The sequence below is a fragment of the Cryptomeria japonica genome, chromosome 2, assembly GCF_030272615.1.
Source record: "Cryptomeria japonica chromosome 2, Sugi_1.0, whole genome shotgun sequence".
In the NCBI taxonomy this organism is placed as follows: Eukaryota; Viridiplantae; Streptophyta; class Pinopsida; order Cupressales; family Cupressaceae; genus Cryptomeria; species Cryptomeria japonica.
This window is the reverse complement of record NC_081406.1, coordinates 153068956-153088832: the sequence shown is the minus strand read 5'-3', so window position 1 is coordinate 153088832 and position 19877 is coordinate 153068956. Positions and strand designations below refer to the sequence as shown.

Sequence of the window (19877 nt, the reverse complement as noted above, 5' to 3'; positions counted from 1 at the left end):
AAAAAATCTTCCAAAAAAACCTATTCAGTTAGAAACGTGACCCAAAAATACTTTTAGAATACCCACGATCTGAAAAAAAAATCGCCCAGAAACCCTCAAACAGATGTCAGCAATCAGATTATTTTTATCATAAAAAATTCACTAAAAAATAAATTCTGTAATATTATTTACAGGTAGAAGGACTTACAAATTCTTTATTAAAAACTTCGCCAAATTTTGACAAACCCCATCGACTTGCTCTGACACCATGAAAAATTGATTGATCAAAATAATCAGATTCTTTAATTACGAATATACAAGCGTATATAAAGGAATTACAAGATGGTGTTCTTAAAAGAACGAATTGTTAATCTAAAGCTTAAAAAAGCTTAAAACGCGAAATAAAGCTAAAAAGATTTAAACTAAAAAGCAAACTATGCGTTCTTATAAAAGAAGCAATAGTTGACTAATGACTAACTAAATGACCATTAATAGAACCACAAAAGAAGGTAACTGACCAAAAGAATTAATTATTCTAATAAAACATGTTTAGCTTCATTGTCATTTCATACGCAAGCTTGTTGAAGATGGATCAGTGATGTTGCAGTATGTTCCAGCAATAGTTGACTAATGACTAACTAAATGACCATTAATAGAACCACAAAAGAAGGTAACTGACTAAAAGAATTAATTATTCTAATAAAACATGTTTAGCTTCTTTGTCATTTCATATGCAAGCTTGTTGAAGATGGATCAGTGATGTTGCAGTATGTTCCAATTGAGGATCAAATTGCGTATATCCTCACCAAGTCTCTGAGCTCAGAGAAATTTGTAAAATCTAGGGGACAACTTGGTGTAGTTGATAGAATGACCATTAAGGGAGGGTATTAAAGTATTTAATTAATGGGCATTAGTTTATTTTAGTTAGTTTAGATTCTTTATATTTCTGCATTCTGTTTATGATAGTTTCTTATGAAAACATCATCTTGTAATTGGCTATATGTACTTTGTTATTTAATTAATCAATCATCCAATTACCAAAATAGGAAAGGCCATGATTTTGTTAAAAATTGTCAAAAATCACCAATAAATCCTTGACCAAAGTTGCCAGTTGCAGAAATGCTATTGCATGACCTAGAAAATATAGGCAAATCACTATGATTTGAAAAAAAGCACTCAAAAAACTTGTCAAAACTCCTTCCAAGCCGTTGTAAGTAATAAAATCCCTATTGTGTTTGTAAAAAATCTAGTAAATTGCCTTGTGCCACAAAAATTGATGAAATCACCAATAAAAAGAAGAATAAACTAGCGCGCTGACAGTAAAAATCAGTGTGCTACGATTTTCGAAGCATAAAAACACATGATTTTGGACAGTAAAACCCATGAAAATTGGAGACCAATAAACATTTGATTTTATACAAAAAATTCAAAAAAATCTTCACAATTTCAGGTAACAAATACCCAAAGTTCTAAAAAAATCAATTAAAAAAGTTTTGAAAACACACTTGAAATTTTTTGGTAAAAAAATACCCATGAATTTTTGAAAAAAATTGCCTACAAATTTATAAAAAAATCATCAAAACTTCAAATCGAATACCCACAAGTTTATTGAAAAATCTGCCAAAAATTCAAGGAAGAAATCTGAGAATCTTTCTTCTTTGGTAGATCCAAACTCATTGTACAAATTTGTACAAGCCCTTTTGATAAATTCTCTATCAATGATCTTGAGGTTCCTTCAAAACCCAAGCTTCCTTCTTGTGCTTGGATACCATATTACAAAATGTAATGATAGAGAATGATTATGAAGGTATTCGATATTCGATATTAACAAAGGAGTGAAAGTCTCCTTAAAGCTAATAAAAGATCTATCTGATAAATAAAAGATCTATTAGATAAGGATAAGATAGACAACTAAGAAAAGCAAAAGATAACTAATGAATAAAGAATATTCTTAAAGTCTATCCTAATGACTTAATTGACCATTATAACTAAATATTACAATAATATTTTAATATAATCTGATATACCTTGTTTGTACTAAGCATATTGATGTACAATAGCACTTTGTTTGTGAGATGGTTGGCAGAGTCATCATACAAAAGATTGACACTTTGGTTAGTGCTGTAGATTCTCTTATTAAGCTAGTTAGCATGAATAAGTTGTATTGGTTAAGGGAGCTTGCAGGCCTTGTCTCTTCCAGCACTTGATTCATTCATTTTGTTTGGTATTATGTCGTTACAATGAAAATGTCATGTGGGAGGATGTTAGGACTGAGTGTGCCATTCTTCTTGCAAATCCTAAGTATTAATTAATTTTATTTAATTATGTAGACAATAAATAAATAAATAATATATTGTAATGCCCGCCAAGAATACCCTAGAAAAATAGTTTTTTTTTTATAAGAACTAATACAACACATAAATTCTCAAGTATACATGTACATCATCAAAACATGATCTCATAAACATAAATGCAATCCCTAGGGTAACTCAACATCATTACTTAACATAACATCAAGATGTGAACATCATCAAATAACACTAATGCATGATTTTCCTTTATCTAACCTAACATACATGCATCTCTTAACATATAGGAAAGTAATCATTAACCAAATTATCTCTTATTCATGATTTATAACATATTTAACACCAATACCAAATGTTCCTAACCAATATTTCCATCAAGTAGGTATTCCATAACAACTCTATAATGTGATAAAAATCCATTTCTAAATGGAAGAAATCACTTGTCTTTATTTCATATTACACATTACATCTCGTACAAATATGATCAATACAAGTATACATTATCTGCTTCAAATAGGATCCATAAACTCTACAAGAATAATTAATCGAGCTACTTATTACAACGATATCTCTCAATCATAGAGAATAGATCACAACTGCTCCAAGATTTCCATAGCACAAGAACTGAAGAGATAAAGAATCCTCAATCACGCACACGAACATCCAACAAAGAATATCTCAATGGAAGAAGACATCAAACCACTCGAACATGTGGAACCCAAAAGGTCCACCCCTCGTGCTTTGAAGAATGACATAAGGTCCTACACACACTCTAAACCTATGCTGACACCTAACATCCAAGGAACCTAAAAAATAGGCAACAACATCTGGAGACTAGCCACATAAGCCAAAATACACAAAGCAAGGCTTAACCATAAAGTACAAACTCACGAGAGGCTACCATTAAAGCACAAGGCTAAGGTAGTAGGACACATATAGGGAAGAGTGTCATCTCATGTCATCAACAAGGGTTTTCCTGGTAGTCTCTTGACACCAACGCCCATCAACTAGGGTTTCCTTAGCAGTCTCTATCTAGACCCTGGTGCCCAAGTGACACCCATGCGGAACCAACTCAACCTTTTGTGAAGACAAAGGAGTATAGCCATGCCAACGAGGCCTTCCCAACTCATCCTAAGCTTGAACTAGCACTCTAGGCCATGAGTGGGGCTCCAAACATTTTCTTATCTTGTTAAATGAGAAAGCTACCCAAACTCGTAAATCAATTAATTAATATTATCACTTGCTTACAAAAAAACTGCCAATGAGATTCCTTGGTAATCTCTCTCTAGACCCCAACACTCTAGACCCCAACACTCTTGGAAGCCACTCCCCCTATCATGTTCCTAAAAGCTAGGGTAAATACATCAATATAAAAGAATCTCAAAGAATCACATGATACTACTTTTTTTCAAAGGTTCCATATCCAAACTGAACCATAAATTCATATGTGATTCCATAAAGCCAATATCCATAAATCTCATACAATAATTTAACCACGAAACTGATAATCTCAAAGCATGGTACATCCAAAATGTGATTCCTACATTTAATTGCAAAATAAAACAATCTCGTACAAAAGCCATAATGGAATCATATAACAAAATTTCAAAACCAAATAAATCGAAACTGGAAACATTAGAGGGAATTACAAAAATCCCAAAATCAAGCCTCTGGTTCGACACAAACTCAAAAAATCAATTGGAAAATTCAAAACGACAGATCAGCGCCTTTAGAGAATTATCTAGTGCATTTACACATTGTTTTGTGCTTTTACAAAATTCTTCAGCGCTTCTGTGACCTAGAACAACACATTTAAAACATACATTAGCTCATATAAGACATACTGTGGTGCATATACAACACAAAACGACGCATCTGACAACTTGTCTAGCGCATCCATCAACTAGTGTAGTGCGTACGACCAAATAAATAGCGCATACATTCACCAAAATGGCACATACAAAATAGAGGGTGAAAAAAGACTCATACACAAAGTAAAATATGCCTTTTGTAGTGCATACGACCAAATAAATAGCGCATACATTCACCAAAATGGCACATACAAAATAGAGGGTGAAAAAAGACTCATACACAGAGTAAAATATGCCTTTTGTAGTGCATACGACCAAATAAATAGCGCATACATTCACCAAAATGGCACATACAAAATAGAGGGTGAAAAAAGACTCATACACAAAGTAAAATATGCCTTTTGACTACGGACAAGTTCGGAATGAAATACGACTTCGAATAAGAAACAAAAAATAAAAGACTTATACAACCATAACAATGTTTCAACAATCATAAACGAAGAATCATAATTTCCAAAGCCCAAAATCCAACTACGAAGTGACACCATGAAATCTACAACTTCATTCCTGGTAACCCGAATAATGAAACAGCAAAGCACAAAAATGTAACACACAAATGGCCTCCAAAAGGATTAACAACAAAATACTTCCTTCCACTACAGATAGAAGGTGAAGTAACACAGAATTGCAAAATACAACACAACCTCCATAGGTTGAGGCAACAAAGTACTTTTATACAAATACAAAACATAGAAGAGTGTAAACACCAAATTCCAAGATCACACCAAAAACATTTTTCCATACACGAAGTAAACGATATTTTCCCTTAAAACCAAAATAAATAAGTAAGATTCAGAACCACCGACCTAGAGATCTAAAGAAATGGGCAAAGAAATTCAAAGAAGAGAATGCATGGCAAAAAATATAAAGAAGCCAAACAATCCACAATCTAGCAAACTCCTCCCATGCCCACACAACAATGCAAATTGAAAACCAACTCCAATCTTCAAACATACGCAGAATCCATCTCCTCCAAAAACCAAAAATCTAGAAACTTTTCAGGCCAAAAAATTTCACGGCAATATCATTTCTCCATATTTAAAAAATTACAGAGTCATACCTCATCACAACCCAAAAATCAAAATAATAATAATATTACCAACCCTTTTTGAAAAAAAAAGAAGTTAAATAATATTATTCCCCAAATACAACTCCCAAAGACCAATAGTAAGAAAGGGTAAGTAAATAAACAATTAAATAAATAGATAAAAAGGTTAAACAATAAAATAAACTAATAAATAAATAATCAAATAAATCAAATGCACAAATAAGCATACATGCTCAACTAAATACAATCCCACAAAACAACATTAATTAATTACTAAGTTACCGGTTTGGGTTCGAAGAACCCGGTACGCCAGTACGGCAAAAAGTTGAAAAGGGGTTTGGGTTCGTTAGTACAAAAACATGTAAATTATATATATGCAGCCTATAAGCATGAATTAAGATTAGCATGTCACATAGCAACATATGAACAACAAAACCAACATAAACTTGTAATCATAGCATCATGATCATACCATAACAGCATCATATACATCAAGTTTAATATCAAAATGATTAAATATTCAAGTATCATTGTTTCAACTTTCAACAATTTAAAGTTTGATCATCAAATGGATTCTCTAATGGGGGTTTGGGGCAACGCTCCCAACAGGGTCAAGGGGCAGTGCCTCTTGCGGGGGTCTGGGGGCAGCGCCCCCAGCGGGGTCAAGGGGCAGAGCCCTTTGCAGGGTCGAGGGGCAGCGCCTTAATATCAAAATGATAAAATATTCAAGTATCATTGTTTCAACTTTCAACAATTTAAAGTTTGATCATCAAATGGATTCTCTAATGGGGGTTTGAGGCGACGTCCCCAACGGGGTCAAGGGGCAGCACCCCTTGCGGGGGCAGCCTTGGTTCGAACCAGGCTTGTGAACCACGAACCCTGTCCGAACCACAGGCGAACCGGACCTGAACCCAAACCCGGACCGTACTGGACCAGTACTAGGGGTCTAGGGGGCCAAACCCAGTAACTTAGATTAATTATAAGCTCTCAATAAATAAATATATTTATATTTAAATATCCAAACCAACCATCGCCATAATTTAACATCAATAAACTATGTATATAATAATTAATTAATTAATAATTTACCTCAACTCATATAATCAACCAAACATGAAATTAAATAAAACACCATGTATCAACTAGCAAGACAATTCTAGCCAAAACACTAGGATTGACAAGACCAACTAAGCCTAGAGTGTGATGAGACTTCATGTCACCTTCGATCAACTTGCCATTGGGATTAGAGACACACTTAGACTTGTGAAACCAGGTGGAGTCGATGTCTAGTACCTGCATTCTACAAAACACCAAACGTCTCTACAACAACATATACATTTGCAGATAACATTAAACAATCACATAAAACAATCAAATAGGTGAAGGAGAATCATGACATCACACTCTGCTCATAAATGAGTGGCATAACATCATCCCTTTCAGGTCCTCAACAATTATACAATCATGACAAAACATAGCATCTACAATAACCTTATCATATCCAATATGAGCACGAAGTAGGATTAGTACATAACACAACATCATCATAAACATATATAAACCACAACATGCATATAATGAGTGCACACAAATAACCAAACATATGTCCCATCATCGTAATAATCTTGAGTATATCATCATCCACACAAGACCATAATGTATCAGCTGTCAAGAAGCAATGTCTAACATCAACTAAAAGCATTCGAAAATATAAATAAGCCATAAGTATCTATCAAGAGTATCATAAAAGAGTGCAATATGGAAGGGTACTACATATATGGTCTCCAAACATTAGAGTGGGAAAAATGGGACACCCATGTGAGGGTTGGGATATTGTTTATTTATTATTTATTCTTCAAAATACTTACAATATTGTGTAAGAAGGCATTGAATAGGGAAGTTAGATTTAAATGGTCAAAAGTAGGAGTTATAAAGTATCTTTTCATTTTGAATCAATGAATTTTATGACAAGCATTGGATGCCCTCATGGAGTGCCTAGATTGAGAATTCAGTCAATATGATGATTATGACCAAATCTACGATGTGTAAAAGAGGTGTAAGAGAAGTTAATTTCTATTGTGGCTTTCTTGACTATGACTATGGGGTGTTGGCTTTTTGGTAGTGGCTCATGGTTTTGCCTTTTAGTTCTGGGATACCATTGGGTGGTTTCTTGTTTTTGATATTTCTATATGATGGAGGCATAGGACAGGTTTGTAAGGTTCTTTTGCCGTTGTTATGCTGCTGGATTATTGTTAGTCGAAGGGATACAATTATTGTTATGCTTTTGGATTATTGTTAGTTAGGAATAAGCGGATTTTATTGTTATAATTAAAAATTTGTAGAAACTTGGGTCTCTTTGGTTGTGGAGTTTCCTACAAGGGTTTCACCATGTATGTGTGGTGTTCATATGAATTATGTAGATATGTTTGCTTCTCCATTGTTTCATTAATTTTAATGGTTTATCACATGTTTAATTGGATTGAAATACTTTATTGTTTGACTTGTATTCAAGAGAGGATTGGATTTGTGGACATTCCTTGATTGGTGTGTGAAGGTTATTGAAAAATTGTTATGGCAGCAACTGAGTACATATGCATGAAGAAAATTCATATTGGTATCTCTTTTTGTAATCAAGTCTACTGTCGATCTTTGTCTCTGACATTCATTCTCCTTTTGCTAGACCATGACTAGCTGACGGATTTAGCTTTGTTGTTCCTATTCTAGGAAGGGAGTAAAGCCACCTTCCCTAATGATTGTTTGGTTTCTTGCCAATTGCTATTGAATAATGTGTAATTGAGAGAACACATTGCCAAAGGTGTATTCGTTCCGATCCTTAATGTGTTTTTATACATATTTTAGCTTATGAATTAATCTGTATATTGTTGAGCTCAAAATAGTTGGAGATGCTTGACACCCTTGAAATGCTTTGGTGCCAAAAGCAGGATGAGATAGCTACATGTTGTCAAACTTGAATACTGATGACCTCCTATGGATAGGTGGCAAGAATATGGATAACATTATTGGGCAATGATCAGATGATGTGATCTTATTGATATATGTTTCAAAGCCAATCCTTTGTAAGGAACATTATGTCACACTTGTCAGCAATTTATTTGAGTCCCTTCCAACCACAGCACCAATTATACTGCCCTTGTAAAAATTCGATTTCCATCAAAATGGTACTGCTTTCTAGTTGATGAAGAGCTATGGTTGTTCTGTGGTTGAATCCAAGGCTCCCTTTTCTTCATGATGGCATATGGTGTTAACATTTCCCATGATAATTAAATGCATGGGCTGAGAAATTAAGATCCATTTCACTAACTGTATGAGCAGCTTAAATCTTTGATTTTTTATTGGGGGATGTAAATATTGAGTACCCAAAAGCAGAGTTGCAGTTCATACGAGAAGCATTCTTGCTGCAGGTTCAACGGAAAAATCTGAGAAATGTGCAATTGCCATTTTGAGGGATTCCAGTGAATCAGTCATTTGGAGACCAGGCATTGGATAATTTGTGTGGATCCCTTGATGTTGTGAAAAATGTTTAGGGTTTTTGTTTGTTTATGAATTTCTCATAATAGGAGAAGATAGACTTGTTTATTCTAGATCAAATCCTTGAGAAATAAATGTGCGTTTGGGGAGCCTAATCTCATTATGTTCCAAGATACAATCTTAATTGTAAAGATGGATCTCACATGCCAATCTGTTGCTTAGATTTTTCATTTCCTTATCCTCCTTGAAGGGAGATATTGCTCTGTGTTAATTGCTGGTTTGGAGCCCAAAATTGTGTTTTATCCACTGTTTGTTGAATGCTTGTATCTTTTTCTATGATCAATCTGTCACTAATTGATTTTTTTCTCTTTGACAGTGAGTGAGGAGATTGACCGCCAAAATTGAAATTGATTGATTGTAGGATCCTTTTCTTGTCTGAAAGGATGGCTTTTGTTTTTGCTATGAGTTGTCTCTGCAGAATTAGTAGCTGTAAAATGTAATGCTGGAGGGGGATGGCACTAGACTGACCTGATGAGAAAGGGGTGTTGGGGATCAGCTACTAGGGCGGGTGTTGCATCTGTGATGTCTATTTTTTCTGTTGAAACCTTTAAAACTATGTTGCCAGTTTGGGTTTGGAAGTTTGCTGGTTTTTTCCTGTGTTCAGTATAGCTCTTCCAGATGTCAAGTTGCTTGACTTTGGTTTCTTCCTCATTAATTTCAAATTGGTTGACGACTAACGAAATTCCTTGTGGTTTTTTGAACAATCCAGTTTTTTCTTTGCCCTGTGGTCCCCTTTCTTTGATCCGTCCACTGCTGTTATCACTTCCATTCCAATATGGATTTGTTTGTACAATCGTCCGTTGATCATGCATGATACAGATCTCATAAAAAATATGATTGATCAGGTGGGGAGTTCTGTTATCTGGGATCATGATTTGGTGGCACCTACTTGCAGATTCATCAGGGTGTGCACCATGATAGATATTTCAAAACCAATTTTTCTATTTCATCAGAATCCATTCCTCTTTTGGCACTTGGAGACAATTTTTGAATTATGAAGGTTTCCTTCTCAGTTGCTTCCTCTACAACGTGTTGGGACACAAAATCGCTGGTTGCTCCGCTCAGATTTCACACTCAAAGATGATAAAACTTAAAAAAATCTTTAAGAATCTTTGGACTAACATATGCACCCATGCATTGTAGATGAAGCCTTTTGTTTTTTAGAGAGAACAATTTTTGCTCTGTTTAAATGGGTGATGACCTTAGCACTCTTCAAGACTAGTACACAGATTTGTTTGTGTAGGCTCTTGCCATCAAAGTTATATCATGGGTATGAATTTTTATTTTGTAACTTCATTACTTTTTTGCAATATAAGTATACATATTGTATTGACTTTGTTTTGAATCCATACAGGTTGTGAGTTCCTCTTCATTAGAGATTTTTTTTCTCAATAGTGCCAGGTAAACTTTTTAACGTGATTGGTGGTGTTGGCATGACACACGCTCTAGTACCAAGTGGAATGCTTTTGACCCGGAGCTATGAAATGGTGAGGTCACAAATGAGGGATCTCAAACCCGCAAGCAATTTGGTTCAGTGAAGGCACAAGCCTGCAATCACAATGGTACAGTGGGGGTTTGAATATTGATGGTCACAACAACAACAGCACCACTTAACCAACACACTATGAGAAGAACCCCTCATTTGAGAAAAATGGAGTACACACTCCGTTATCCATTTAATGAAGTGCAATTAGTTGGTTGCAAAAAGCATAGAAAAAATTGTGTATGTGCTTTCCAATTTGTATCTTCTTTCACATAAGCAAGCTGATACAAGGAGGCAATGAGCCATTGGGATGTAGCACTTGAGTAGCTCAACTTGGATGGTTCTATCACGCAACCTTTTCTACTCTTGTGGTTCTATCTAACCGATTGATGACATTGATGCTTTTGATGAAGAGCAAGTTGATGATTATTGAATTGCATTGATTATCCATGTCCATTGATCATTGATTTGTAATGATTATTGATGTTGTTTATTAGACGTCATTCTTGCTCCAATGTAGTTTATTAAATCAAGCACAGGGTCTTTGACGTCTGGATAAACAAAATGATAAAACAAGAAGAGAGTCTGTATTATATATGTTGTATTCGTCAAGGTTTAAAAGCAAATCAGATTCAATTTTTTATTTAGGGAGGATGGACTAAATTTAAACAAAAGGCTTTCAATTGGAAAATTGCAGCTGATTATGATTTACAAAACCTGATTTAAAAAATGTTTCATCCACCAAGGTAAGGAGATAAAACTCAAAAAGAAAAATAGATAATGGCAACAACAACTTGAGTCAGCCAATACTGGATAAGATAAGATGAAGTGGCAGACACCAAACCCCAAAGATTTTATGCATATGAAATTAATAGAGAATCAAATTATATCTATGATTGAGGAAAAATGACATCCAATAAACACTGGTTTAGGTTTTAGGGCACATTTTTGATGGTTGAAAGTCAAGGATGAGGGACATGAGGTAGCTACACAGGACTAAAGAACCAACTGATGACATTGATGGTTTTGATGAAGAGCAATATGATGATTAATGATTTTTATTGAGTTTCCATGTGCAGTTCAAGTTTAAATCATTTTAATTTATTTTTAACATTAATGAATTATGACTTGACAATTGACGTTGGAATATAAATTATCAACTATGTTCTCAAGTGTGTGTGTGTGTGTGTGTGAGAGAGAGAGAGAGAGAGAGAGAGAGAGAGATTATCATCTATGTTCTTAAGTGTGTATGTGTCTTTGTTTGTTTCAAAAAGGGCAAGTTAGATGTTATTTTCAAATTCGACACTCAAGAATGAAATTCCTTTATTGGCAAATTCCAAAGGACAAAAACTTTTTGGATTCAATTTTGCGAAGCAAATTGCCCTACATCAGCAAATCAGCATTTTTTTAAACGTTTCCAGCTCACACATTGTGTCGTCAAAATTGAAAGGGCTTATTTTAGATATCAACACTTTAGGGTGCTCTACCGTCACTCCAGAGGCTTCCGTACAGTTTTTAGGGCATCCTTATTTCATTGCAGACCTGCACCATCCTTCTAATACATTTTTCCAGGTTGTGGTGAACTTCACAACAGACTTGCACCACATTTTCTGCATTTTACAGACTGTTTACAGCTCGATATCTGCCTATGTCAATTCCTTGAGCAGCTGGGACTTCTGTACAGCCTTCCCCAGCCTTATGCCAATCGTTACAGGCCATACAATCAGGCTATCAGCATTTCAGACATTTCTTTCAAGGGTTTATGCAGGTTGTACAGTTGTATGGTGACTTGTGAGTGGCAACATCAATGTTGCAGTCAAACTCTTCTAATTTTTCATCTGTTTTCTGATCTAACAAATGCTATCATAAATGCAAACTGTTAATTATTAGTTGTTGTGAACATTAATACTGGTATAAATTATATATGGTATTATACACCAGTTTCCATGATTTCTGGGGCTTTATTAGTTACTGTTCATCTGTTATTATTATCATTTAATGGCCTGATCTAACATTTTTGATTGCCAGGGTTTCTAAATTAATTTTCTATTATTAGGTTTCCAGATCTGCTGTAGATTAGGGTTAAGTTTGTTTCCATTATTTATTTTGTCTTTTATAATCAGAAAAAAAGCATATTTTCGTAGGGTTCCAATTGGGGACATTACATAGACTGTCGAACCTGAACGTGAATTGGTAACATAGCTTATAAACTATTTACGTCCATTTTGGTTAGAAAATTTGAGATGAAGTCTTCCAATATAAAGATTGAAGGAGATGGAAGGATGAGCAAGGGCATGTTTTGTGGTCTAAATGGGATTTGCCATGCTTAACTTCATGAAATATTGCAAACATAAACAGTGAATGTGCTCCGGTCTCATCCAATACTCTTGCATGTGGGACAGTCTTCTTAGCTCAATTGTGCTTTGATAACTTAAAAATTGGGTTCCTCTTAACCCCTTAGCACAATCCCAACAGGTTTCTCTCAAGCAGCCATAGATTAGAGAGAAAGAAACAATGTTAATGTCCACGAGCAACCAGAACGTATCAATGCTCCCAGAAGATATGATCAGTTATAAAAGGAAAAGTGCCGTCAAGGCATGGAAGAGTCAAACTACTCCCTGATTTTTTTGGAAAGTGAAGGTGAGAGCACTGTCTATCCAATGTTGTCAAGGCTGCAAGTGCTTTGCTCAGTCTTGCATGAATGGCTGGGATCAAGTTGAGGGAAGGTGCTAAAAGGACATTAACCAGGTAAGTTTGTGATGTTATCTCAATGACTTAGGTTGAGGTTAATAATGACGTTGGATGGTAGGAAAGCTATGATATGTGATATGCTATATGAGGAAGGATGAACAAGGAAAAAAGAGGAGTGGAATTACTGAAATTGTAAAATTAGATGGAAGAGTAGGCGATATCATCAGAATAACAATGAAAGAGATCAATTACTTCACAGAAAATGAAAAAAATCAAATAGGGAATTAGAAATGGAAGAGGGAATTATTGTATGATATGTTTGATAAAGCATTCATTACTTGCTTTTGTTCAATATGGGAACTACCATTGAAACAATAGTTGAATGTGTGCCTATCTGCAGTAGAACAAGCTAATAATGATAATTTTTTGTAATGGCCTGCAGAGTTGAGTTGTTCAAACTGGACTAAACTCTTCAGAGATTTATCAGTCCACTTGAGAAAGCATATTTTCATACAATCATATGTTTGAATGAATCTTTAAGCAGTATAAAATTTAAATGGACCCCAACATGCACCTCTTTGATAGCATGTTCTTTGTGAAAAACACACGGAAAGTACTGAGGCATGGGGCGTGAATCAGTGTTTTAAATCTTTTAAAGCATGAAACCACATAAAACTTGAGAGGTCAAACAGCAAGAAGCAAACACCAAAATTCTCGTGGAAAACCCTTTCAGGAAAAAACCTACGGAACACAAAAGCTTTTATAAACCAATGGGTACCAACCCAAAATACAAAAGTGAGCACCAACTCACTGAGAGCACCTACTCCCCTTGAAGTACCAACTTCAATGTGTTGAAGCACATACTCCAGTTCTTTTCACATTCAAAAATTACTGAAACTTTTTAAAGATCTTCACAAAAACTATGATATCCATGTATGCAGCTCCATAAGTATTTCTCAAATATAGACTTTACATCCTCCTTGTTTTTACCACTTAACAAACTCAGATGTCAGTAATGGCTTAAATATTGCTCAGAAATTACAAATATGCCATTGAGAATTTAATACTCAGAAATCATACAGCAGCAACTATGAGTTGCATTAAGGTCCAAGTATTTTCCTTTATCTCTGTCCACGTACAGGTCTACAGCCAAGTCAGGAGTCTCGATTTGAATGTAAGGTTAATGGTCACGCACAGGCAGAAATGTTCTAGTTATACCAGTTCTGTTTTGAGACCCCCTTTTTGATTTCAAATTCATACGTAGCATATACCAAACACTCCCTTATATGCTGTGCACTGTTTTAAATCTATTTTACCCTTCACGCCATAACATACTATACTCTGCGATTTGCGTGTTGCACAAAAGCTCAAACATATGCTATGCTCGGCTCTATCAAAAAAACTCAACTTCATAACATGCTCAACTTAAACACATATTTGACTTCATCACACACTTCCAAGAAAAGAACGGCTAAAAGTATATCATTTTCAGAATACAAAACGACTCTTGAAGAAATAGAAAAATGTTATAAAGCCGTTGCAAGAAATGAAACCATCCCACTTGCACTCAATGGAAACATCTTCAGCGCTTGCCCAACAAAAGGATAAATTAATGAACTTTCCAATTAAAATTACCTAGCATAAAAAATTGAAGCCGTCCAAACACGTGGAGTATATATGGTGATTGCATATTTAATTCAGGCCATCACAATGAAGAGAATCACTCAGAATATGAAAACACCTGTAGCTGCCATACACCAAAAACTGTCGCATTAAAAAGGATTAATTCGATTCATGGAAACTGCCATTAATTTCTGAAAATGTGCCTCTAGAATATTATCATTGACTTTCCAGCAGCTTGTCTTGAAAAATCGATCTTTTGAAAGTTCCACTGATGATTTGTCAATCTGACTTGGCACAAGAATAGACAAGCAAGCAACTGACTTGGACAAGCAGCTAGCTCAAACTGATACCCAAGAAGCTCAACTAGACAACCAAGTAGCTCAATTAGATAGGCAAGTAGCTCAAGCAGCTCAAGCAGACAACCAACCAACTCAAGCACGCAACCAAGAAGCTCAACTAAACAATCTATGAAGATCTAATGAATAATCAGCAGCTTGATGAGCATCTCATACCAAATCTTTTCAGAAAGCCAAACATAGTTCTAGATTACTTTGAGTAATCCTCCAAAATTTACACAACCTTGATCATCAACTTTTGACATCAATGCCAAAATATCCAACACTTTGTTATTGGTGAATAAAATATAATTTGTTATATTTCATCAACTTAACTTTCTGCTGGTGTTGAAGATGTCGGAGGTTCATTGTAGCACTTATCTATACAAGAATGCTTATTATGTTTGGTTTGTCTCTTGTCTGTACTGAAATGGTTAGTTTATAGATGCATTTGATTTGAAAAAGGGGATATACATATACTTGTGTGCATATATACATATACTCTTCTTGGTCAAAGATACTCTGTTATTTTGACTGAATTGTCAGGATATCTCTGCCTGTGAATTTATTTGGGTTGCACCAGGACAAATGTGACGTAGGAGGCACTTATTCTGTTTATATCACAATCCATTACTATTGTTATATGAATTGCATGTTAGTTGTGATGCATGACATGTTTTAAAGTAAGTTGTCTTCTGTCACCTAGGTATTTGTGATGTGAGCAGGACAGTGCCATAATGCTCTTGCTTGCTATTTTCTAAGTACTGTATAATACATCTAGGGGCTGTACTACGCCATATTTAAATATATGGGTCATGTGCATTTTTCATTTGTACTCTGATTTTTCTATTGCCTTGATCAATGTATTTTCAACATTTCTAATCATTTCCGCCAGGTTATGATGGCTTTTATAAATAACGGATTCTGTTCATTTCATGTTTATGTGTGGTTTTACTTTTAGGGAGGAGCTTGTTGCTCAGGATTCTCCTATGTCAGAAGATAGTGATGATTGTGTCAATTATCGTATGGTACGATATAATGAGTCTCCCCAGCATATTTCTCTTACTCCATCAGATCAAGTTATTGGATGTCCTACAAGCCCTGTTTCACCACAAAGGAATCAAAAGATCGTTAACAATGTTGGAAGCCAGTTTGGATGCTCCTCTTTTACATCATCTGTAGGAACTGGTACGTCTTCGTTGGCATGTGTGGCTTCATTTCCATTACAGTGCGCTCAGACAAGGCAGCGAAACTCAGATTCTGAGAGTCGATTTCCACCATCCCCAAGTGATCCTTGCCAGTCTGCAGATCTGCGGAGGGCTGCTCTTCTACGGTCTTTACAAATGCGATCACAACCACCAGCTATGCCTTCATTTGAATTGTCTGTAGATAATATTTCAGAACAAGGCATCCATCATATTGAAGAGTCTGAATATCCCTTTGGCTCTTCTGCCCATGGAAACTTGTCTGCGCAAACAATCAGAGGTTCAGGCCGAGTTCGAAGTTTGCTTCTTGACGAGTGCACACTAAATCCTCCAGTTTCCATGTCTGGCTTATCAACTCCCTCTCAGCAGGATGGAAATATTACTCAAATATCATGCACAAAAAAAGCTAACCGCTTCAGTAACATGAATTCTAAGACCAAAACTGGTGACGTGGAATCTAAGGCAAAGGAAGCGTGATGCTCACCAAATCTGTCTGAAGTAGCTCTTTCGGCCTCCAGTAGGGATGCATTCAGAGTTATGCCAGAAAACATGTGTGGAACTAAATTTACTCTAGCTTGCTGAAGCTTTTTAAATACGGGAAATACACGAGTTTATTTACGCATGGCATTACCAGATAACCTTTGGCGATAAGTTTAATCCTATCTGTCCATTTTAAAGTAAGCATATAATTCATGGATGTTTTCTGGATTCAAGGGCTAATTCATATCGGCATAACAGCATTTGCTGTTAATGCTAAAGCAGTCTTCACTGTTTCATTTGGGTTGGATATGTTATATGATTCAAGGATATTTGCTGGATTCGAGTGATAATTCATAGCAGCATAGCAACATTGCTGTTAATGCTAAATCAGTCTGCACTGTTTCATTTGGGTTGGACATGCTCATTGTGGGAGTCAAAGAATTGATTATTTAATTCTGGTTTTGGCATGAAACATAACCAGAGAAGAATTGTTGTTCAAGGTATGTTGTCATGTGCCCAGTACTAATAGTTGTCACCAATCGTCCACCCCCCTCAATCCTTGAATTGCACTTGTTACATTTTTCAAATTGAGGGGCGCACAGTCTATCTATCTGATGTTAAACTTTCTGGATTGTATTTGGACTGTAATGCAATTCTTTAAATTTCATTTTACCATGTGGTATAATCATGTGACATTGAGTCCATTTCAAAATAGTTGGATATACATTCTGAGATATCTGATATCGTTGAAGATTAGTTATTAATTTAGCAGAAAATTGTAATGAACATTAGAAATGCTAATAATTGTTTACTTTTTCTGGACCTACTATTCATGGATTTATGGAATTTATTAGTGCAATTTTAGAGGGTTAACATGATTTTTTTTTTTGGTGCAGTGTCCATAAAATACCTATCAATATCTGGAATTAAGACGGTCAAGTATTGTGTCCATACAGTAGCTATCCACGTTTGATTCAAAGTCCCCACGTTTTTCTGGATTTTTTCTTGTGAAAAACTTGCATTTTAAGAAGGGGAATTTTCTTTGAACCATGCAGGTTTTGCTTGCAATTAGCGTACCTGGAAGTTAAAAATGATTTTGTCTGCCCATAGGCATCACATGTCACCACACTTCTGTCATATGCTGCAATGAAAAAGTTTAAAAGACTATTAAACTGTGAAATAGAGGACGCAACGATAATAATCAGGTTATTTTAAGTAATGTTTGTGTGACTAGTTTGCTTTCTATAAGACTTCAAAAGTGATCCCTCGTGATTATACGGCAAGTCGCTACACTAGTGTTCCCTATGGTTGGACCGATTGCATTGTCTACTGATGCTATGACAATTTAGTTTTGATTGGATAGATAGACAACTTTATCAGAGGATTCACTGAATGTTTGACCCTTTTTTCTACATCCTCTAATTTCTGGCTAGTTTGCAATTTATGAGAAATCTTCCTATGGACAATGTTTCAAATCTTCTTTGTTTCACTTATGTAAGAATATGGCTTGAGTTTCAAACCTTGATATAGATAGCATATGCAGGTAGCATGAAAATATCCATCTGAGATTGATATGAGCTGCTAGAACTAATTCACATGCTTGATGAGATCTAAGTATAGTTGAGCTTGCACAACCATAACCATAAATGCAAGTTGATATACGTAGGCACCATGGCAACATTGAAACCAGTCAACATCCAAATAACAGATAATGGCCATGGTATTGTTGTGAAGGGTTTTGATGAGATGGAGAAATTTCTTGCTGCATTTATCATGTAGCTGTTAAAAGCAAGTGATATTTGCAATCAAGAACATTAGTTGGTCTGTGATGGTTAAATGTGCTTTGAAAGAGTCCTTGTATGGCTCAAATTTGTGAATTATGATATAAGCATTGCCGGCCACACTGAAAATGTGTCGTGGATTTCCAGAAACAGCAAATATAAACAATTGCCAGTGTGAGCACAAATTTGATAAGGTGTGGGAAAGGTGGTTATTGAGGATTGTACAACTACACTGTAGCTACATGGTGATGTTCTCTTTGAAGCCCGTTATCTTCTTGTCAGATCAAGTATTCTTAGATTGTTATGGGGACGGTCCCTTTCACATGATTCATGATGTCTTAATGTAATTAAGTTTTTGTAAAATTTTAATTCTCTAGGGGTTTTACCCATTTGGTTGTACCTCACATATTAAGTTATATTACTTTCTAGACTCAATAGTTCTAGATTCTCCATTCTTCTAGGTCGGACTTCCTCTTAGTTCTCCTGATTTATTTTTAGTTTATAATGCTGTATTCGTGAGTCCTTTCCAAGAATTTGGTAGTTTGTGAACATTAGTACAATTTCTTCTTTGATTCAAATAGCGTTTCTGAAGGCTTTTGGCTGAAGTAGCGGACAGTTTTGTCAAGTGTGTTGCATGTGAACTATGATGGCTAATAGGAAAGCTGTGGCGTAGTGAAAAGAGAACTGTATTAAGGGAGAACTAAATGAGGAGTATCCATGGAGGCTGACTTAAAAAGTGTTATCATAGTTTTAATTACACTAGCGACTAAACAATGAAAGTGTGTACCTAGAATAAGGTGAGAGGCAAGATCTGACTAATATCTAATGAAATAATTTGCATGGAAGCGAATTAAGGTTATTCTTGCCATATTGACCTACACTTATAGATTATTTGTAGAAGGGCTTGATTTCTTTCACTTAAGGGTAATTTCATACAATGAATTGATTAAAACCTACCACAAGGAAGGTGAGCCCAAGTTAGAAGAATAGTATCTTGTATATTTATATTTGTAACTTGTAAGGCACAATGTGGAACCTACCACAAGGAAGGTGAGCCCAAGTTAGAAGAATAGTATCTTGTATATTTATATTTGTAACTTGTAAGGCACAATGTGGAACCATCAAAAGGGCCTAATATGTGAATTTTGAATCACTTGAGACATGATGTAGATAAACAGGAATTGAAGGTAAATTTATATTCTTGCCTCCCTTTAGTCAATGGTAGACAACTAATATAGGGGAGTGGGGTCAATAGAACATCAGGGCCTAGTCTAATTAATATGCCAACAACTGTTTCTGTGGAAGCTAGATAGATAGGGGAAATGGTAAAAATTCCTAGAGGGGAAATGGAAAAGTGGAACCAAATTTATGAATTATTTGCAACCACCACCAATGTAGCATTAGATTGAAAACCTCTAAAGCCATCAAATTTAGAGGATCCACTTAGGGGTAGAGAGAAACCCTCAAACCTTGAAAATCCACCTTTGGAGCAAACAATGTCAAAAAACTAGTCTAAAAGAAGA

The 19877-nt window shown here is 35.3% G+C and overlaps 1 protein-coding gene and 1 long non-coding RNA gene across 2 annotated transcripts in view; both read left to right on the top strand.

Moving 5' to 3' along the window:
* LOC131071375 (uncharacterized) overlaps nucleotides 1-17245 on the top strand; it is a 43531-nt gene extending 26286 nt beyond the window's left edge. The window contains exon 3 of the mRNA XM_058007188.2: nucleotides 15850-17245. Coding sequence (XP_057863171.2) covers nucleotides 15850-16570 — 721 coding nt within the window. The 3' untranslated portion in view covers nucleotides 16571-17245. The remainder of the gene's footprint in view (nucleotides 1-15849) is intronic.
* LOC131071376 (uncharacterized) lies at nucleotides 5911-10651 on the top strand. Its single transcript, XR_009112507.2, has 2 exons — nucleotides 5911-10026; nucleotides 10111-10651. It is a non-coding gene; the product is annotated as an uncharacterized LOC131071376 (long non-coding RNA).
* Nucleotides 17246-19877: the final 2632 nt, after the last annotated feature.